Source organism: Chenopodium album, chromosome 5 (genome assembly GCF_948465745.1).
Source record: "Chenopodium album chromosome 5, dcCheAlbu1.1, whole genome shotgun sequence".
NCBI classification, from domain to species: Eukaryota; Viridiplantae; Streptophyta; class Magnoliopsida; order Caryophyllales; family Amaranthaceae; genus Chenopodium; species Chenopodium album.
Window position 1 is genome coordinate 25,361,773 of NC_137838.1, and position 23,265 is coordinate 25,385,037.

A 23,265-nucleotide genomic window follows, 5' to 3' on the forward strand; every position below is an offset into this window, starting at 1 on the left:
TAGCCGGGCTGCATAGCAGCCCGCATGTGGCTGCCAAGGTGGCTGCCCCGCCTTGCGTGCGGCCACACGCGCGGCAGCAGCACACGGCCGCAACAGCCATGCACCAGTAGCCATGGTTGTGCGTGCGCGTGCGTGCGGCAGTGGCAGCAGCCCATGGCTGCTTGCCGCGGGTCGTGAGTGCGGAGTTTTTTGTGTGTGCATATGCTTGGTGCGGTGAGGTGAATAGACGTAGTATGCTTGGTTTGCATGAGCCGCGATTATTCGAGTTTCCTTGGCAAAACGCTTAAAGTGAAAGCCACTTGAAATGCGGTTGGCTTAATATTGCTTATTTTGCCGTTTTATTTATTTTAATTAATTTTGTTTATTTTAATTAAAATTTTGGGAGGCTAGGCCTCGGTTTTGAGCGGCATTGGCAAAATTTTATTTTGACAAGTTTGGGTGCTACCAACTTAATTAATTGGATTAATTAAGGGAAATGCGAAATTTAGTAGGAGCTTCAATTAATTAATGGTCAAATTACATAATCGGTTAAACAACTTTGACTAGTTTTAATTAGGCGTGTTAATCGGATTAACCACCTAGATTAGTTACTAGTGCGCGAGTTGTTTAAATGCATTTTACTTGTTTGATATTGTAAATTGCATGGGCCATTCACAAATAGTGAATGGATGAATGGAATATATATTCTCTCTCACAGGTTTTATGAAATGGCAACTAGTGGGACCCGATTAGGATAGAAAATACGGACTACGTGTCGTTATGTATTTTTGTAAATCTAAATACGGTCTACGCACCGTTAAATATTTTTGTACCTTAATATTTAGGTTATTCCTAGTCGTAGACACTAGTATTTGCATGGTTTGGTTAAGTCTTGAAGACGGCGTATCTTGGAAGACAACGCCTTGAATTGCAAATGAAGACCTTTTGAAGATTTGAAGAATTCAAGGGGTCATGCTAGTTGCCAATATGCATCTATAATTTCGCTTTATATTTTATGCTTATATATACATGTGAATTATTCGTGAGATGCATGTTTAGGTTTTCTTTATGTTGCGATGATTAGTTAAGTTCACTTAAATCAACCAACATAGAAATCCTAGGTCCCTAATAATATTGAGTCAAACTTGCCTTTCCAAAACAACACTTTCCAACCGAACCAGGGTGATGGTAGGCTACGCCAAAGCGAGGTGCCATCACTTCTCCAAGGCTCATAAGGCACACCGGGTGTGCACGTTGGTTTTGGTTTAACTCATCGGTATGAGTAAGGAGTCCTCACATACCGTGGCAAAAGAGATACATCGTCAAAGATGCATTAGATGCGACGATTGTCTAACCAAGAGTGGCTTAGAGCCATTAGCAAGGCAATGCTTACCCTAGAAGATTGAGTGTTAAGACAAGCCAAAGCATGCTTAACCACTCTTTGTTTCTTCGGATCTTGGAATCGCCTTATTTTCACAAAATAGGGACAATTTTACGTGTAAATAAGACGCTAAATAAGTATTGAAAATTTGCATGAATAAAATTCAATCTTATTTAAGTAATTTTGAATGGTTTTTCATTAAAATTCTTTCAATTGTAGAATCATGTCTTCAACCTCAAACAACAAGTTTTCATTACGCTCAATTCTCGACAAGGAGAAGTTGAGTGGTACCAATTTCCTTGATTGGCAAAGGAATTTGCGCATCGTTCTTATGCAAGAACAGAAAGAGTATGTCCTTGATGAGGAAATGCCCGAGGCTTCCAATGAGGAGGTAACTCAAGCATCCCTTAACCGATGGCAAGTAGCCGATCGGGATGTCAAGTGCGTAATGCTAGCCACTATGTCTCCTGAAATTCAGAAAACCTTCTTCGAGAAGGAATCGGCGTATGAGATTATTTCTGAGTTACAGAATATGTTTCAAGAACAGGCTCGAACTGAAAGGTTTGAAACCCACAGGCAGATCCTTGAGACTAAGCTCAAGAAAGGAGAGCCAGTCAGCCCACATGTGCTCAAAATGATCGGATTATTTGAGAACATGGGAAGGCTTGATGCGGGGTATTCAACTGAAATGGCTATTGACATCATTCTCCATTCCCTTCACAAAGGCTATGACCAATTCAAGATGAACTACAACATGCATAGCATGGAGAAAACCCTCATCGAGCTTCATGGGATGTTGAAGCAAGCTGAGAAGACGCTCAAGGATGAGGGAAGGCATGATATGCTAATGATTAAGAAGGGCAAGCCATTCAAAAGGGCGGGCAAAAAGAAGAAGGGCTTCAAGGGGAAAGGAAAGAAGAACTTTCCGCCTAAGCCGAAAGCTACCAAAGACAACAAGGAGAAAAAGGTAGCATCTTCTAAGTCTGATTCCGAATGCTTCTATTGTAAGAAGAAGGGACATTGGAAGAGATACTGCCTCAAATTCAAGGAAGATAAGAAGAACGGAACCGTTGCTTCTACATCAGGTATTTACGTTATAGACTTTAACTTCACTAGCTCGGCTTCATGGGTATTAGATACTGGATGTGGCTCACACCTTTGTTCTGATTCACAGGCACTAAGGAACACTAGGAGGCTAGCGAAGGGAGAGATCGAGCTCCGGGTAGGAAATGGAGCAAGGATTGGTGCTATATCCGTAGGATCTCTTAGTTTGTCTTTGCCCACGGGGCTAGTTTTGGAACTTGACAATGTTTATTGTGTTCCCAACATTACCAAAAACATCATTTAAATTTCGGCGTTGGACGCCAAAGGTTTTGAATTTTGAGTTAAGGACCAATCATGTTCATTTTATCTCGATAATGTTTTATATGGTACTGCACATTCAGAAAATGGTCTTTAAGTGTTATCTCTAGACAAAGAAATTTATAACGTTAATAATCCTGCAAAGAAAGCTAAGACTACACCGTCTAGTTAAACTTACTTGTGGCACTGTCGTCTTGGCCACATTAACATCAAACGCATCAAGAAGATTCTTCAAGAAGGTATTCTTGACTCATTTGATTTAGAATCCTTTGAGAATTGCGAAGGATGTTTATTAGGAAAGATGATAAAGCAACCATTCTCCAAGTTGGGAGAAAGGGCCGGTGACTTGTTGGGACTAATACACACTGATGTATGTGGGCCAATGAGTACACCCGCAAGGAGTGGTTATCCGTATTTCATAACCTTCATGGACGACTATAGTAGATATGGTTATGTCTATCTAATGTCGCACAAATCTAAATCGTTTGATAAATTCAAGGAATTTCAGAACGAAGTTGAAAACCAACTTGGCAAGAAAATCAAAGCGCTTCGATCGGATCGAGGTGGCGAATATTTGAGCCAAGAATTCGATGACCATCTGAAAGAAAATGGAATACTTTTAGAGTTGACACATCCGGGAACTCCTCAATGGAATGGAGTATCTGAAAGGAGGAATCGAACCCTGTTAGACATGGTCCGATCGACTATGGGTCTTAGTGAACTTCCAATCTCTTTCTGGGGACATGCACTTTTAACTGGGGCACTTACACTGAATCGTGCTCCGTCAAAGGCAGTGGAAAAGACTCCATATGAATTATGGACAAATAAACCTCCAAGGTTGTCTTTTCTCAAGATTTGGGGATGCAAAGCATATGTCAAGAAACTCATTTCTGACAAACTTCATCCGAAATCTGACAAGGTTTACTTTGTGCGTTATCCAAAAGAAACCAAAGGGTATTACTTCTACAACAAATCCGAGAACAAAGTGTTTGTTGCTCGTGATGGTGTCTTATTGGAGAAGGAGCATCTCTCCAAAATGACAAGTGGGAGGAAAATCGAACTCGACGAAGTTCGAGAGGACGAGCAACAAGGACAAGTTGAAAATCAAAGTGCTCACGATGCATATGTTGACATTGGTCAAAGTCAAAATATGCAAAGTCAAACCGACAATGCAAATGCTCAGTCCATTACCCTACGTAGGTCAACTCGGCCAAGATCTCAACCTGACAGATATCTCGTTGTTGTATTAACCGAAGATCAGGACATCCTAGTAGTGGATGAAGATGAGCCGACAACCTACAAGAAAGCTATGACGAGCCCCGACTCTGCAAAATGGCAAGAGGCCTTGAAATCCAAAATGGAATCCATGTTTGAAAATCAAGTATGGGACTTGGTTTATTTACCCGTAGGTTACACACCTATTGGATGTAAATGGATTTTCAAGATGACAACCGACAAAGATGGAAATGTATTCATTTACAAAGCAAGGCCGGTAGCAAAAGGTTACAGGAAAATTCACGGCGTTGATTATGATGAAACCTTTTCTCCAGTAGCTATGCTTAAGTCCGTTCGAATTCTTCTAGCGATTGTTGCATATTACAATTATGAAATATGGCAGATGGACGTCAAAACCGCCTTCCTCAATGGAATTTTGGAAGAAACTGTGTACATGACACAGCTTGAAGGTTTTGTCGACCAGAACAATCCTAAGAAGGTATGCAAGCTTAAGAAGTCCATTTATGGATTAAAGCAAGCAAGCAGAAGCTGGAATCTACGATTTGATGAAGCCATCAGTAAGTTTGGTTTTATCAAGAATGCAGATGAGTCTTGTGTTTACAAGAAGGTCAGTGGGAGTGACATCGCCTTCCTAGTCTTATATGTCGATGACATTTTGCTCATTGGAAATAGCATTCCGTTGTTAGAGTTTGTAAAGGCTTGGCTCGGGAAATGTTTTTCAATGAAAGACTTGGGAGAGGCTCAGTACATACTAGGCATCAAGATCTATAGGGATAGATCAAAGAGAATGATAGGAATGAGTCAAAGTACTTACATCGATAAGGTACTAACTCGATTCCAAATGGAAGGATCCAAGAGAGGGCACCTACCCATGTCACATGGCATAACCTTAAGCAAGAAGCAGTGTCCAAAGACACCTGATGAGTGAGAAAGGATGAGTTGTATTCCATATGCTTCGCTTATTAGATCGATCATGTATGCCATGATATGTACTAGGCCGGATGTATCGTATGCCTTGAGTGCTACAAGCCGATACCAATCAGACCCAGGAGAGGCGCATTGGACTGCGGCCAAGAATATTCTGAAGTACCTGAAAAGGAACAAGGATAAATTCCTGGTCTATGGCGGTAAAGATGAATTGGTTGTTGAGGGATATACCGACGCAAGCTTCCATACAGACAGAGACGACTTCAAGTCACAATCCGGATACATATTCTGTCTCAATGGAGGAGTGTTTAGTTGGAAGAGTGCAAAGCAAAGCACAACCGCTGATTCTACAACTGAAGCCGAGTACTTGGCAGCGTCTGAGGCAGCCAAGGAGGCAGTTTTGATTCGCAAGTTCATTGATGAACTTGGTGTTGTACCCTCCATCAAGGGCCCAATAGACCTCCATTGTGACAACAATAGAGCTATTTCTCAGGCTAGAGAGCCACGAGAACATCAGAAGGTCAAACATGTCAAGAGGCGATTTCACATTATTCGAGAAAGGAAGACAGAGGGTGAAATCAGAATTTGCAAAGTGGGAACGGATGACAATGTAGTCGATCCACTTACTAAACCCTTGTCTCAAGTGAAGCACAACAAACACATTGAGGCAATGGGAATCAAGCATGTCGCGAACTGGCTTTGATTTCCATATTACAGTGTTTTAATTAAATTTTGGACAATGTTAATGTAAAGCACTATGATGAACCATTTCGTTTTTGGAGTAATTATAATTTTTCATGCAATTTAATTCACTCCGTCTCTATTTAATTGTGGTTTAGAATTAAATAATGAGTCCATTCGATTTTAATAAATATTCAAAATAGGGTATCAAGTCAATGGCTTGGATAAAGAAACACCTATTAAGTGAACATTGAATATTTTAATCGAAAATTATCCCTAATCAAGGTCATATTTTTTGTGGACGATTAATGACCATTAGAGATTAGTGTGTAGTATGATTTATAGCACCGTTTCTTGTGCTATGAGGATATAAATCATTTGCACATGTATTGGTTTAGAACCATATTGGATCGACCTATGAGAATACTTTAAGAGATTTAAAATCGTCATAAGTATTTTTCTCATTATTACTATCGGAACTCTTTTCCTTGACCATGAGTAGTGGGAGGTCTCTTGTTTGAGTACTAGTCCGTTTTGGTATCCGCCAAACGTCTGCCGTAACTGGGGATTATAACGACAGATATCGGGCGGCTAGGTCCTCTTAGTAAGAGAAGCTACATTACAAGACTGGAATGTCCCCCTACTAACAATAGGGAACATGTCTTGTTGTTTACAAGGCCTCTCGAAGAGCGAGACTGTGAAAATGCATGGCCGTGCTCAGATGGATTTTAGAAATCATCTTCTTATTGACAGTCACACTCGGATTTTGAGAAACACTTCTGGACGTAACAGAGATGACGAGTAATCTTACTTTGTAGTTCATGAAGAGACATAGGAAAGGGGCTATACACTAAATGCACACTTGTCCGGAAGGACAAGTGGGAGATTGAAAGGAATGGTGTTCTTCGAAAAGTGTATTATTCTGATGGCGGGTTTAGAATTATTAGAAAGCTAATATATTCAGTAAGGTCAAGTGATCGGAACGCCTGGGTGGAGGCCGCTTCCGATCAGTAATATTAATGTAATTAATATTACAGCTTAATCTTGACTGAACCCTTCGGGTCACACCCAAGCAAAATATACAAACCGACTCGACGAATTAATTCGGAAGAAATTAATTCGTCGCTCGAGTGTTAAATATTTAGACGTCGGAAATTCGAGCTTAGAGCGTCGAAACCGAGCGTCGGAAGTCGAGTCAAAAATAATAAAAAGACGAGACAACAAATTAGTAATAAATCAACAATGACCAAAATACCCCTAGCATCGAAATCCCGAGTGCTAGGGGATTAGCCGAGCGAGCAGCCCGCACCATGTGCAAGGCATGCTATCAAGGCGTGGCTAGCAGCCAGCACCATGTGCGAGGCATGCTAGCACAGCACGGCCAGCAGCCCGCAAGCAGTGCGTAGCGTGCTGTCGTGCGCTGCTGCTAGCAGCCCGCACATGTGTGTGGCTAGCTAGCAGCGCCCTCGGCATCAGCAGCCCGCACTGATGTGCGTGGGCGTGCTGGGCCGAGCTGGCAGCAGCTAGCAGCCCGCACGGTGCGAGGCTAGCTGGGCCGTGGGCCTAGGTCGGGTAGAAAGGGGAAGCTAGTAAGTATGCTTGCTTTTTGGTGTGGACAAGTGTCACAAGGAGAGGAAGGAGTAAGGAGCAAGTATGGTCCCCTCCTCTCCAAGTGGTCCATACTCCTTTTTACATATGACTAGGACACTTGTTGATTTGTTACTTGCTTATATATTTAATTTAATTTAGCTTTAAATTAATTTGTGGAATTTCATGAATCCCACATTGATTGGATAGAAATTCCCACTCATACTTTCCTCTATAAATACCAACCTTGGGATTTGGAGTAAAGTGCTTGAGTGGGAGTTAGAAAGAGCATTCCATATTTTGGAAAAACTCTTAAACTCCATTAACACTTGGGTTTGGGTCGGACCTTGCTAACTCCAAGGTAGCGGACCTAAAAAGTCGTGTTCGTCCTTTGTGGGTGGATACCGTTGGAGGCACGGCATTTGTGGTGCTCAAGGCTTTCAAGTAAGAGCCCGTTTTGAGAAGGCGAAGCTCGCTTCAAGGGTATGATTCGTTCTTCATTTTCTTGTGTTTATTTATTTATGCTTTATGGTTTTATTAATTACGAGTAGTTCCTTGGGTCGGGGTTGTTTCCGTGGTGAGTCGGACTCGCCAAACCCCAACACCTTGCTTGGGCCAGCTCTGCTCTTGGTGATCAGATCCTTGATTTCACCCTTGAAACTAGTTATGAATTTCATGATTTCGTCCCACGTGACTAGGGCGGATCCGCCTGCCGTATGGGTTTCCCCTTCCGGCTGACCAGGCGGTCGGCTTGTACTCGCCTGGCTTGCACTCTGTTCCAGAGTGTCTCTAGGACGGATGCGCTTGGTAATCAGAGAGCCATCCTTAGCTATGTAGGTTTCGACCTTTGGATCATCATCCTTTTGGTCAGTAAAGGCCTCCGGCTGGTTAACCGGATGATCGGGAGGTGGTACAGACTCTTAAACCATCCTTAAGGTACTCTCCCCACAAACGGCGCCAAATGTTTTGGGTATCTTTTGTCCCTCGGGAGAGTTACAACTCAGAGACTGGTTACGCGCGGCCTGTATCTGCAAAACAACGGAGACTCCGGCTGGTTGGAGCTCTGCCTCCGATGATCAAGATAGTACTCGAAGATAAATGGGGAGAAAGTGCTAAAAAAAAGGTGAAATCTTCTCGGATTCCGAGATCAGGTAATTCTCTAATGTAAGAGAATGTAGGGTATGCTGTAAAAATTGTAGATGCCCCAAAAATTGGGGAAATCTCCCTTTTTATAGGGTATGCTTTCTCGGGATTTAGGCCATTGAAGGCTGTCTTTTTCTCCCAAGTTATAGGAAGGACACGTGTGGAATGGAGTTTGGCTCAATTCGGACCAACCAAGGTATGACACGTGTCGAGGTCTGATTGGACCACGTGCCATGGGTAAAATTACCCAAAACAGAAAATATTTCTTTTATTACTCTGTTAATGAAAAACGTGAATTCTAGTTTAGTTTGGTCCATGATATGTGTCCAATAATAGTGTAGTTGGATGGGGCTTGAAAAGACCTTTCCAACGATATATTATAAGCCCAATTCCGATGAATAATGCGGAAGTTATGGGCAAAATACTAAACTGGGCCCAAACCGGATTTTACCTACGGCCCAATGATCATGTGGAGGGTCCAAAGGTTTAATCCTATTCCTAAACTAATTAGGATTAATTAGAAATTTAATTAGAAACTTCCATAAGTTTCTAAGAGACCTTAATTATCCTTTTTGAAAAGATAAAATTAAAGAGTTTGAAATTGAATAAAACTTTCCTTTTTTATTAAATCCTAATTCTATTCGAATTTAAAGATGTTCAAAAACAATCAGATATTATTTTTGTGCCTCATAATATTTATTCAAATCTTATATGGTTGGATAGATCTTTTTTTTTTTGGAAAATATGGAATTTTATTACCAAAATAGAGAAAGTTACAAACTTACAAAAAGCTAAGCTGTAACAACACCAAACACCACAGACCAAAAAGGACAAACCAACACCAACAATCCTAGAATCTACCCAAACCACCTTCTAAGAAGGGTGCTTGAGAGAATCAAGGACATCTACTGGACTCAGGCTCACAGCCACCTTCAAGGAAGGGTTCTGAGAGCCAAGACCAGACAAAACACCTAAGACAGCAACAGCACAGTACAGAAAAGCCAGAACAGCAGCTGAAAACAACACAAACAACCTAAACCAGCAACCTAAACAACCAAGAATAGCTAACAGAAAAAAAAGAAAAACAGCAAGACACTAGCTGCCAACCAAAATAGCAAACACAGCACCCAGCTGCAGCAGACTTCAGACCAGAACAACCAGACACAGCAGCAGCAGCTACCTGTCAGACCTGCAGCAACTAACAGCAACCAAACCAGCCAGAACCAGAACAGGAGCAGTAAAAAACCTGTCAGAACAGCAACCAGAAATGCAGCTCCCTATCACAGCATCAGAGTAGAAAGCTACATAATCAAGTACTTGTTTCCGGCTGGAATTCTGCAAGCTATATGAAAAATGATTTCCCTGACTAGAACATCAACAGGCTTACAACAACCAGTAAACAAAACTGCATTCCTCTGTATCCAAATGCCATAGACTATTTCAGTGAAAGCAACTTGGATTACTTTGTTTTTCATTCTGGAACTTCTGCAGATTTTCTTCAACCATTCAATCTCATCACCAAACTGCTGGACAAGTTTGGTGACATGTAAGATGCTTAGAACCTTGTTCCAAACCTGTCTAGAGTACTCACAATCAAAGAATAAGTGTTGCACATTTTCATTACTCTTCAAACAAAGAAAACACCTTGGATCACATGAAATGTGCCATTGCAACAGCCTATCCTTAGTGACAAGCCTATCCCACAGAGCTAACCAAAAGATAAACACACTTTTAGGAGTTGCCAAGTTATGAAAAATGATCCTCTTCCAAGGAACCTTAGGGACTTGAGGCCTAATAGCAGCATAAAGTTTCCTGATATTCATCTTATTGCCCTGTATTAAACCATCCCATCCCCCTTGATCATTCACAATATTTCTACAGCTTAAAATTTTCTTCAAAAACCAAGAGCATTTAGCAGGGATAGGAGTAGTCCAATAATCTTTATGCTTGAAATAATAAGTATGGACCCACTTAACCCAGAGATTGTCAGCCTTGTGAGCAATATCCCAAAGTAACTTAGTGACAGCTGCTTTATTCCATTCAGGGAGAGAAAGCAAGTTTCAGCCACCACAGACTTTAGGAAGGCAGACATAGTTCCAAGCAACCAAAGATTTCCTAGAAGGAGCAGAGGAGCCAGTCCAAAGAAAGCATCTGAATCTAGCCTCAATCTCTTTCAGAATTTTCTTTGGTAAGATAAAGATTTGAGCCCAATATGTCTGAATACCAAACAGCACACTCTTAACCAACTGGAGCCTCCCAGCATAAGACAAGTGTTTAGCCATCCACCCTTGAATTCTAGCAGTCACTTTCTCCACCAAAGGCCTACACTAAGCAATTGTAAGCTTCTTAAAAGAGAGAGGGACCCCAAGATATCTAAAAGGAATAGAACCTTGAGAAACACCAAGAAGCTCTTTAAGTTCTATCTGAACATCAATAGAAACTCCTCCGAAATAGACTTCACTTTTATCAAGGTTAGCAAAAAGACCTGAAGCCCCAGAAAATTTTGAGAAAGCTTGGAAGAGAAGCTTGACAGAAACACTATCAGCTCTAGAGAACATCAAAAGATCATCAGCAAACATCATATGAGTTAGGTTTAACTTTTCACATCTAGGATGAAATTTAAAATCAGGAGTTAACCTAAGCTCATAAAGGCATCTGGACAGGTATTCCATACCAATAGCAAAAAGAAAAAGAGACATAGGATCACCTTGCCTTAAACCTTTTCTAGCTTCAAAGCGAGGGGCAGGGAAACCATTGATAAGAATAGAATAAGAAACAGAAGTAAGACAGGTCCAGATCCAATTAATAAACCTTTGAGGAAAACCAAGCTCCTGCATAACAGTAATCAAGAACCCCCACTCAACTGAGTCATAGGCTTTCTTCAGGTCCACCTTAACCATACACCTAGGAGAAATAAATTTGTGATCATAGCCTTTGATCAACTCAGTTGCAAGAAGGATATTATCTCCAATGTGCTTGCCTGGAATAAAACCTGCTTGAGCATCATCAATGACCTCACTAATGACAGCAGCAAGTCTAGCAGTTATGATCTTAGAAATAATCTTATAGACCACAGTGCAACAAGCTATAGGTCTAAAATCCTTAACATGAGAAGCACTAGGGATTTTAGGAACAAGAGTGATAGTTGTGCAATTCCATTGCTTAGGCAAAATCCCTTTAGTAAAGAAATCAATAACACTCGCATAGATATCATCTTTAACAATATGCCAAGCTCTCTTAAAGAAAAAAGAGTTAAAGCCATCAATACCAGGAGCTTTAGTGTTATCAATTCCCTTAAGAGCAGCATCAATTTCAGCATGAGAGACAGGCTGAATAAGATAACTCTAAGCAACAGAGCTAAGCTGTTTACCTCTCCTCATAGTAACAAGATCAACAGCAGGGAGCCAAGGAGCCTTAGTCCCTAAAGGAGACTTATAGAAAGAAATAATCTCATGAGAAATAGAATCCGGATCCTTAAGCAAAACCTGGCTAGAGTCAAAGATAGAGTTAATTCTGTTCCTTGCTTGTCTAGTCTTCATCACTGAGAAAAAATATTGGGAATTGCCATCTCCAAGCTTAATCTAGTTGATCCTAGACTTTTGTTTGAAGATGCTCTCTTGAATATCATTCCAGTGTTTGACAACCTTAATAGCATCAAATTCTTTTGCATATAAATCCAAATCATCAGGATTCTGAGCCATTAGGTTCTGAATTTCAGCAAGCTCAACATTAGCTTGATCAATCTTCTCAGAAATATTGCCAAACTGCTTGCTATTAAGAGACTTGATACTAGACTTCACAAAATTAAGCTTCTGCCAGACAGAACTACCAGAACACCAAGCCTGAGAAACAATATCAAGGAAATCAGGATGATCAGCAATATAGTTTAGAAAATTGAATGGTCTACCTTTCCCAGCAGGAGCAGGACAAATATCCAAAAGAACTGGACTATGATCAGATAAAGAAGGGGGAAAGATAGACAGTTTCAACATGACCATGAGAGTCCAACCAAGCTTGGTTACCAAAGACTCTATCAATCCTAGAAAGAGTTCTAGGACTAGTATGAGCCTTATTTGTCTAAGAGTAGAAGGCTCCTTTGCTCTTGATCTCAGTGAGGTCCAAATCATCAACCAAACTCTTGAAATCTCTAGTCTCATAATCAGTAACATCAGTACCATGAAGCCTGTCTGAAGTACTAAGAACAGAGTTAAAGTCACCAGCATAGAGCCAAGGAGAATGCTGAATAGAGATATTCCTAATCCCTTCCCACAAAGGAAGTCTATCATGAATAGAATGAAGCCCATAGATAACAGTGAGTTGAATTTGAGTCAAAAGATCCTTAGAAAGGACACTATAATGAATAAATTGCTCATGAACCTTTAAAACATTAACAGTTACTCTATCTGCATTCCAACCAAGCCAAATCATCCCTTTAGGAGAATGATCATAATTGCACACCCAAAGCCAAGAAGAACCAAACTTCTTTTGGTAACTGAAAACATTTTTTTATTTAACTTTGGTTTCAAGCAGGCCAATAACATCAACTGAATGAGAATGAAACAACCTCTTTACAGAGGCAACTTTGCCAGGGTCATTCAGGCCCCTGACATTCCAGATAAAGTAAATCATGGAACCAGAAGGGGATTAACCTCACCTCCGCTTGGATTAATAGTGAAACCACCTGCACCATCCATTTCATTTGCAAATAAAGCAACAAAAGCATTAGAGGTAGAAGCAGGCTGATTAACTCTAGTTTGCTGACTCTTTGTCTTCCTTCCAACTATTCTCCACCCCTCATCTGAGTTTTGAGAAGCATGAACCTGTGGAGTAATAATAGATTTCCCATGGACAGAAGCATCATCATCAACAACAGGAGCAGGAGCTTGACTAGGCTTAGGGACCCAGGCATGTTTCTGCTTGAATGCTGCAAGAGCTGACTGTTTCTAACCTGCTTAGGCTTAGCAGGAGCAGGTTTAGTAGAGCAATCATGGACAACCTTGTTGCACTTAGAGCAAAATGATGGAGCCCACTCATACACTACCTTAAGCTCCAGCACTTCCTTTGAAGGACTCTCAACCATGACAGAATTAGGCATAGGCTTTGTAACATCAATTTCAACTAGGACCCTAGCGAAAGACATTCTAAGTTGTCTAGTAGTGCATTCATCAGCACAAATTGGCACTCCAAGCAAACTGCCAATACGGCTAAGAGTATCAGATCCCCAACAATTAAGTGGAATATTAGGAAACTTGACCCAGAGAGGGACAGTTCTCAGAATTTCAGCACTAAAATCAAATTTAGGACACCATGGCTTAACTATTGCTGGTTTTCCAAGAAACATATGAGGACCAGAACAAAGTATAGTATCTTTATCATCACTAGAACACAGATTAATGATAAAGTACCCATCGTCATGCCAATAAATATCTGATGTCTGCATAGCACTCCATTGTTGGGCAATAAATCGATGAACAGCAGCAATAGTAGGATAATAGCCAACCACATAGAAAACTAAAGCATTAGACCACTTTTTGTTACCTGCTTTAAGCTCGGATTCCTGCAGTTGAGCAACCTGCTTCCCATCTTGAACTTTCGGAGCAACATAAAATAGGGGAGCTCCTTTAGCAGTCAGTTTACCAGAGAAGGGAACAGATCGATCCTCACCATCTTTGTATGCATTCTGCTCTAGGGGAGGTGTAGAATGATGATCGGGAACTGTTGGCGCAGATCGATGCCCAGATCCTCCAGCAACCAATGGAACAGTAAACCCAGAAACCCTAGGTACTGTTCTATTGGAAATCAACGAATCTGGTCTAGAAGTTGCCTCAGCAAATAAAGCAATAGTCTCAGCATCACTTCTGAGAATAGCACCACATGCTGGATGTACCAATGCCGGCGCCGGAGACTCATCCACCTCCTGAATCGGGCTAGGAACAAATGAAGTGCCTGAATTCCTCAAATTCTGCAGAATCGTATCAAAAGGTTCATGAGTATTCTTCTGTTGTGCTACTTGAGGTGTAGGAGTGTTTTGCTTCTTCTTCTTAGCCATCGGAGATCAAGATTTATGAGGAAATCGATCAAAATTGAAGAACCATGGAGAAGAGAGAGAAGAGAGAAAGTCAAACCTCTTTTTGATTCCCCTCTATTATGGTTGGATAGATCTTGAAATTATCTTTCCAATAATATATTATAATATTAATTCCGAGCTATAACGAAAAAGATATGAATGGAATACGAAACTCTACCCAAAACTGACACCCTTCCACTATTTAGTCCATATATTTTTATCTACAAAAAAAATATTTTAATCTGATTTAAATTGGGTTGGAAAGTATACTTCAAGAGCTTTCCAACAACATATTATATGACTTTTTTGGACTTCTGGATCAAAAGATATGATAAAAACAAATCCGCAAAAAGGTTGTCCCAGCGCCAAACAACAGATCTGTCGCCTGGTGACGATACTTGTCGCCTGGCGACGAGCTTGTCGTCTGGTGCTGCTCCTGTCGTTGGCGACAGGAGGTATTTTATTCCGGGTAGTACTCGAACTCTTTTCTTACGATTTCCGTGCTATTTATTCTATAAATAGGGGTCGTATCTCCCCATTTTTAATCATTCACGATCATCACCTCTTTCCCTCTCTAAAAGATAGAAGCTTTCCTTCTCTCTCTATTCTTTTTCTAAACCTTCCCTTTTGCAAAATTCCTAATACATTAGTTATAGACACACATAGCCAAGTTCGAAGTTGCCTTCGCTTTAGACGTGAAAGGTTGATAATTTCTGAGGGTTTGGTCCCTAATCTCTATTTCAATTATTTAATTTAATTGTATTGTTTTAATATTTTTCTTGAAGTTACTAACGCGTGTATTTTGTTATTAAAAAGAGGTACGAGGCATCGAAGTAAGTACTTTAATTGTTTAATTAATCTTTTGATATAGAAATCATGCTTAGATTATTATTTTGATTCCTAGTATCATGTTAGGATGTTTTATTGCTTTCTAGTATCATGTCTAGGGTTAACTAATATTTTTAATATCAAGTATGATTATTATGATGCTTTCTATTTCTTTCCTTATATCACATTAGTATCATGTTAGGGCTAAAGGTTTGATCTTTGATGTTTAGTGACATGTTAGGGTTTGTTATTAATCTTGTTAGTATCATGCCTAGGATCTTGCTAATAATATTATGTTTTAACATTATTGTTATTTTAATTATGGTTATAATGATTATTATGTTTCTTGATTATTATTGTTATTGCTTGATCACGCCTTTTTTGCATGTTTAAAGGGAATTTGTACTTGTAATCACGTTTAATAAGATAATTAATAATCTTGTTTAAGCTAATTTGATTATAATTCAAGGGATCGCCAATAATAGTTTTTTTTTTTGCATTAATATTCAACAAACATAGATAAACAGGTTTAGGGTTAACCTGTTAATTGCATATTAGTCAGTAAGCGCACATGAATACGAGAAGAATAAAGTAGAGGCCTATTATTAAGGCAGGTTCAGTCTCTTTTAGGTTGGATTTGTACCTTCATCCCCAAACTTCAAGTCATGGTTCCAGACCTATTGGAGTTAACGATCTTCTGGATCGTTAAGGGGTTTAACCTTCATCTTGTGAACGGTTTACAAGTTCCTAAAACTTGTTGGCGACTCTTTTGCTCTAGCTTCCTTCTCTTTGGACGCCACCATGCTTAAGTGTATGATCACACTAGGGCTCAAGTGTGGGATGGCTTGAAATATTCCCTACAATACTCCTTTGATCTTGGGTCGTGAAGCTCTTAAAACCTTGGGGCGGTCATCAATTGCAAGTACAACACCATTACATATGTGAGGTGGCCGATGAGAAGATTGTCTTTGAGTTCTCCAAGTTACACAAGACCCCCATGGTTGAGAAATGCTACCGAGTCCTTGTTGTTAATGAGGAGTTAGATCGTTTAGAGAGGGTAGTGATGAGGCCGCAAGATCTAATGATTGAATATCTTACATGCAAGGAAGAGGTTCATTCATAAGAGGCAAGAGAGTTCATTATGGCTTTGGAAGAAACCTCGAAGGTGGATGAGGTTGAAAAAGAAGTGGAAATCGAGCTTGAACAAGAAGAGGAGATATTGGAGGAGACTTATATGCCTCCTCCCAAGGTAGAACTCAATCCCCCTTCCCCCTTCTTTGAAATATGATTTTCTTGATAATGAAGGAAAATATCTTATTATCGTCAATGTTATCCTTGATGGACTTCATTTGGAAAAATTGCTTGATGTTTTGATAAAATATAAAGATGTGATAAGGTATAGCATTGATGATATCAAGGGTATTATCCCTTCTTTGTGCATGCATTATGTTAATCTTGAAGATGATTAATCCACCTCCATTTAACCTCAAAGGAGGTTGAACCCCAACCTCCAAGAGGGTGTCAAGAAAGAGATTTTGAAACTACATGAAGCGGGCATCATCTATGCTATCTTCGATAGCAAATGGGTTAGCCCGGTTCATGTAGTTCCAAAGAAGGGTGGAATGACAATCAGATTGAAGGAGGAGAGGAAATCTCCACCCGGACGGTGACCGGGTGGAAGATGTGTATTGATTATAGGAGATTGAACAAAAATACAAAGAAGGACCATTTTCCTTTCCCATTTATGGACCATATGTTGGAAAGACATTCTCTCCATGCTTTCTTTTGCTTCTTGGATGGGTACTCCGGATTTTTCCAATTCCCTATCCATCCAAGTGACCAAGAGAAAACTACTTTCACATGCCCATATAAAGCATTGCATACCGAAGAATGTCATTCGGGTTATGCAATGCTCCTTCAACTTTCCAACGATGCATGACTTCTATTTTCTCTAAGATGCTTGAAAAAGAAATTGAGGTATTCATGGATGATTTTAGTGTTAGTGGCTCATCTTTTAACAATTGTCTTTATAATTTTCAAAAAGTTTTGAGAAGGTGTCAAGAGACAAGTTTTGCTTTGAATTGGGAAAATGTCACTTTATGGTTGAGGAGGGTATTGTCCTTGGCCATAAAGTTTCAAAGAATGGCATTGAGGTTGATCCGGCCAAAGTTTCGGTGATTGCAAAGTTGCCCCCACCTACCTCCATCACGGGAGTAAAAGCTTTTCTTGGGCATGCTGGTTTTAACTGGAGGTTTATTAAAGATTTTTCATCAATTGTCAAACCTTTGACCGAATTACTCAAAAAGGATGTTGTTTTTAGCTTCAATGAGGCTTGCCTTGAGGCGTTTTACAAGCTCAAGGCAGCTCATATATCATCTAGCTAATGTGCAATGCTAGTGACTTTGCAGTAGGTGCTTTGCTTGGGTAAAAGAAAGAAGGAAGATCATATGTCATCTACTATGCAATTAGAACTCTTGATGAAGCTCAAAGGAACAACACTACAAAGGAAAAGGAAAGGTTAGCGGTGGTGTTTGCATTTGACAAGTTTTGATCCTATCTTATTTGCTCTAAGGTGATTGTGTACACGGATCACATAGCGGTTCGATATCTTATGACTAAGAAGCAAGCAAAGCCACGACTTATTCGTTGGGTTCTCTCCCTCTAAGATTTTCACATGGAAATGAGGAGCAAAAAGGGAGCGGAGAACTATGTGGCGGATCATTTTTCTAGGCTTCCGTTTGAGAACAAGGAGGATGTGCCAATCAATGAGGAAATGATATTTAAAACTCTTATGGCTATTGCTTCGGCATCTAGCCTATGGTATGCCGACATGGCAAATTTTCTTGCTTATGGGGTCATTCCCCCAGAACTCTCTTCTCAACAAAAGAAACGGTTTTTCAAGGAGGCAAAGAGGTACTTTTGGAATGACTCATACCTTTTCAAACAATGTGGAGATGGTCTTTTTCGTATATGTGTGCTAGACCATGAAATTAATGGAGTTCTTGAGCATTGCCACTTGTTGCAATGTGGAGGTCATGGCGGAGTTGACAAGACGATGGCAAAGATTTCCCAATCTCTCTTGTGGTGGTCGACGATACATAAGGATGCTCGCAAATTTGTGTTGAGATGCGATAGGTGTCAAAGAAGTGTGGCATAACCAAGAGATATGAAATGCCTCAATAAAACATTTTGGAAGTTGAGCCTTTTGATGTGTGGGGTGTCCACTTTGTGGAAATTTATATACCTTAGTAGCCGTTGATTATGTGACTAAGTGGATTGAAGCCGGACCTTCTCCTACCAATGATCATAAGTTTGTGCTAAAGCTTCTAAAGAAGATCATTTTTCCTCGATTTGGGGTTCCAAGGGTGTTAATTTTTGATGAAAGCTCCCATTTCGATAAAATTAATTTGAAGCTCTTCTCAAGAGATATGGAGGTCATCACAAAGTTGGTCTTCCCTACAATCCTCAAACTCAAGGGCAAGTGGATGTGTTAAATCGAGAAATCAAGACTCTTCTTGAAAGGATGGTGGACAAATCGGGGAAGGATTGGTCGCTCAAACTCGATGACACGCTATGGGCTCTTAGAACGGCATACAAGACTCCAATTGATACAACCCCTTATCGATTAGTCTATGGGAAGCCTTGTCATATGCTGGTGGAATTGGAATATAAAGCTTGGTGGGCTATTAAGGAGCGAAACATGGATATGTCGTTGGCCGGTGAAAAGACATTGCTCAATCTCAATGAACTTAAAGAGCTTAGATATGACGCATATGAAAACTCAAGGCTTTACAAGAAGAAGATCAAAAAGTGGCACGACCAACATAAACAAGAGCTTTAAGGTTGGAGATAAGGTGTTGCTTTTCAACTCAAGTCTTCGTTTGTTTTCGGGAAAACTCAAGTCCAAATGGTCGGGGCCTTTTTTGGTATCAAAGACTACTCCCTATGGTTCTTTTGAGTTAGATACGAACGGTAACAAGTTTATGGTTGATGGTCATCGATTGAAGCACTATTTTTGTAACAAAGAAGTTGGTCTCATTGAATGTTTAAGGCTTGATCCTTTGTATCCCAAGCCCCCTTCTTGATGAAACTTTTCTCATGGTCAAGCTAGTGACCTTATAAAGAAGCGCTTCTCAGGAGGCAACTCGAGTTTCTTTTTCTTTTAACTTTGTGTTTTGATGGTTTGGATCAAATTGGACTTTGATTATATGAATTTTGTGTTGCTTGCTTTTGTAGGGTGGAAGTTGTATTGAGAATTTTGGCTAAGTGAAGGAAAGAGAGCCAGTTTTACTCCTCCAAGCAGCTTAGAGGAGCAACCACTCCAAAGGAGAGGAGCGCCCGCTCCAAAGGAGAGGAGCGCCCGCTCTATTTAGGTGAAGCGCCCGCTCCAGTGCTGGAGCACCCGCTCTACTCAGGTGAATTGCCCGCTCCATCAGGTAAATGTTTTTCTTTATTTTTCGGCAGAGGGGTAAAGCGACCACTCCACCCTGAAGGAGCGCCCACTCCGTATCAGGAGGAGCGGCCGCTCCTAATTTGAGGAGTAAGAGCGTCCGCTCCCTTCGATTTCAGCCAAAAAATTGGGCCTTAAAGCCGATTTTTCCCTTCTTTCCTCTAATTTCCTCACTTCTCTTTCTCACTCAAACCCTAACCCCCCTCTATCCACCTTCTTTTCTCACATCTTTTTCACTAATTTCTTGCAAATTCACATCAATTCCCTCAATTTAATTTTCTTTCCTTTATTTTCTTTTCTTTTTATATAGTTTTCTTTCTTTTATTCTTTTCATTTTCATTTTATTTCTTTTAGTTTTGTTTGTTAATTTTGAGTTCTTTTACTTCATTTTCTCTTTGTTTTCAATTGGGTTTTGTAGATGAATGTTCCAAGTTCAATTCCTTGCGCTCGCAAATTCGCACTCTCAGGCCAGGTGGTGTTGAACCTACTGTGGAAGTGTTTTGGGACTGCACACTTTAGTGTTCATCATGAGCTTGCTATGAGGGTGATGCACTGATGCTCGTGCCCACCGACTACTCCCCTCACACCTTACCTTCCCCTATTTCCCTCCGCAAGCCGCGCAGCCCACTGCCTTTACCTCTAGCATCCCACAGCAGCCGCTCTTCATCTCCAACACCACCTGTTTTCAATTAACCCCGCCAGCTCGCTGCCACCCACACCAAACAGCAGCCACCGCACAAATCAACCACCTTCCCCTTCTCCAGACGCAGCAAACACACGACCAGCACCACCCTTATCCCGCAACAATTGCGCCACCATACAAGCAACCAATTTCAGCAATTAACTAGAACAGCCCAGCACCACCAATTTCACCACGCAACAACCACTCACTAACAGCAATTTCTGGTAGCAGCTGCAAAAGCATCTCACGCAAACGCACTTCAATTCGATCCCAAATTATCGCGGCCTCGCTCGCATTCATCGCGGCCGCGCGTATCTGGGTTTGAGGTGATGCGAAGCAGGGGATTAATTCCCATCCTTCAAGAGCAGCCAATTTCGAGCCTCTGACTTGAATTGGGAATTTTCATTCCTTTAATTTCCTTTTAATTTTCTATTTTCCTTTTTACTTTCTTTTTCTTTTCGTATATTATTTTATTTTCATTTCATTTGTTTTATTTTTCTTTTATTTTCTTTTCTCTTTTATTATCTCTTATTCTTGTAATTATAAATACCCATTTTTGGGTTAGAGAGAAACAAGAAAAAGTAGAAGTAGAATTAGAATTAGATCATATTTTTCGTAGCTTAATTGAAAGCTTCTCTCTCTAGATTTAGGGTTAGTTTTAGGAGTAGATTTTAGAGAGAGAAAGTGAGGAATTTCAATGGTTATTTGAGAGGTTCAAGATTTAAGATAACAATTGTATTAAAGATCTCCATTATCAATCTATGAGGATTTCTCACTCTCTCACCTCTTTATTGCTTTGTTTGATTTCATATTTGTTTGGTTTGATTTTGATGTTTGATTGTTGATTAGTGTAATTTTTCCCCATATTTTGTTGATTCTTAATTCCTTTAGTTGTTAATTGATTAGATGATGATATTTGAGTAGTTGTTTGGCTAGGAATTGGGTTAAAATTGTATTATTTATTGATTGTGCTTAATTTGGGGATTAAGTTGATTTATTGTTGAGATTGGAGTAAATAATGGAAATTGTGCATGTGTGTGACTCGATAGGTGTTGAGAATTATGCTAGATTGCATTGTAAGTCTACATTGATACGAACCATTGATTTGTAGCTTGCAATTATCAATTGAGTTTGATTTATGACGTTCCTAGTTAGTGTCTCTCGTAGTTGACGCTAGTTAGACCTCTAGGAGATAGCTTGTCGAGCTCTTTTGATTGCTCTACCATTAGTCTTTGCAACCATTGATTGGTATATTGTTCCCGACTTACTACAATTGTCATGATTACTTGTTGATCCCCGTTCTTAGTGCTTTATTTGTTTGGTTCTTGTTTGTTAGTTGTTAGTGTTCTTCTTTTATCCTTAGACTTTGACCTAGCTTAGACACATAATTGAGAGCGCTTTAACATTACCGTTCCTTAGGGTTCGACCCTTGACTTGCCTCTATACTAGTATTTAGGTTGGTTAAGTGTTTATAAATTTAGTTTGGCCTAGGGAAAATTAGTTTCAACGACCTAGTTCACCCTCGTCAAAAATAGCGCCGCTACCGGGGAACGGTGTCTATGTTTGAGTGTTTTTTATTGCTTGAGTCGAGGTCACTGTATATACTTTTCTTTTATTCAATTTTTGTTTGTTTTGTGAAAAAAATGGCATGTTTTTCTTTTCTCAATATGATGGTGAGTCTTTTAATGTCTACTTCCATAGACTTGCGGAATTTTTGGACTATAATCATTATAGTCTTTGGGAGGCTTGTGGGATTTGTTATTTTGGTTTCAATGAGCAAACTAGGAATGTAGTTGTGCAGACACCCATTTGTGTCTCCCCAAAACCAAACCCAGTGATGAATACCTTTTATGTCATTTGATTATCTAACAAAGATGTTTTTATTAAAATATCTCGTCTTTCTATTTTTGAAAATATTTCTTTTCTTACCTTTTTTTGAAAAACATGCATTCCAGTTTAGTTTGGTCCATGATAAGGGTCCAATAATAGTGTAGTTGGATAGGGATTTAAAATGCCTTTCCAACGATATATTATAACCCCAATTCCGATGAATGATGAGAAAGTTATGGCCAAAATACTAAACTGGGCCCGATTTGGTTTTTATATGCGGCCCAATGATCTAGAGGAGGGCCTATTATTAATTATCATTCCTAAAGCTATTAGGATTGATTATAGTATTCTAGAATATTCTAGAAGGTTCTTTTAAATTCTAATGGAGTTAGGATTGATAATTATGTTTCAAAGAGTTTGAAATTGAATAAAACTGCTCCTTTTTAGAATCCTTGTTTTGTACAAAGTGGAATATATTCAGATTTTATTTTCGTGCCTCATAATATTTATCCAAATCTTATATGGTTGGATAGATCTTGAATTATCTTTCTAATGATAGATTATAATATTAAATCCGAGCTATAACGAAAAAGATATAAATGAGATATTAAACTCTATCCAAAACTGACACCCTTCCACTATTTCGGCCATATCTTTTTATCTACAAATGATTTTAATCTGACTTTAATTAGGTTGGAAAGTATACTTCAAGATCTTTTCAACGACATATTATATGCCTTATTTAGACTTTTGGATCAAAAGATATGATAAAAATAAAATCCACAAAAACTGCTGTCCATCGAGTTTTATTTCGATTCGAATTCGGATTCTTTTCTTATTCTTCGACCCTCTTTTTTCTCTATAAATAGAGGTCATATCTCCCCTTTTTCAATCATCAACTCTCATCAAGAATTTCTTGATTCTCTCCCTCTTTCTAGCCTAGCCTTTTACAAACACAATTCCTCATACATTAGCACTAGACACACCTAGCCAAGTTCGAAGTTGCCTTCGCCCTAGACGTGGAAGATTTTAATTTCTGAGGGTTTGGTCCCAAATCTCTCTTTCAATTATTTAATTTAATTCTTTGACTTTTTATTTTTCCTTGAAGTTAC

At 39.7% G+C, this 23,265-nt stretch overlaps 1 protein-coding gene across 1 annotated transcript; it reads left to right on the top strand.

The window, feature by feature from the left end:
• Positions 1-17,871: 17,871 nt before the first annotated feature.
• Positions 17,872-18,348, top strand: LOC145632758 (uncharacterized). Its single transcript, XM_081685096.1, has one exon. The coding sequence runs from the start codon at positions 17,872-17,874 to the stop codon at positions 18,346-18,348; it is 477 nt and encodes a 158-aa protein (XP_081541222.1).
• The last annotated feature ends 4,917 nt before the right edge of the window (positions 18,349-23,265 follow it).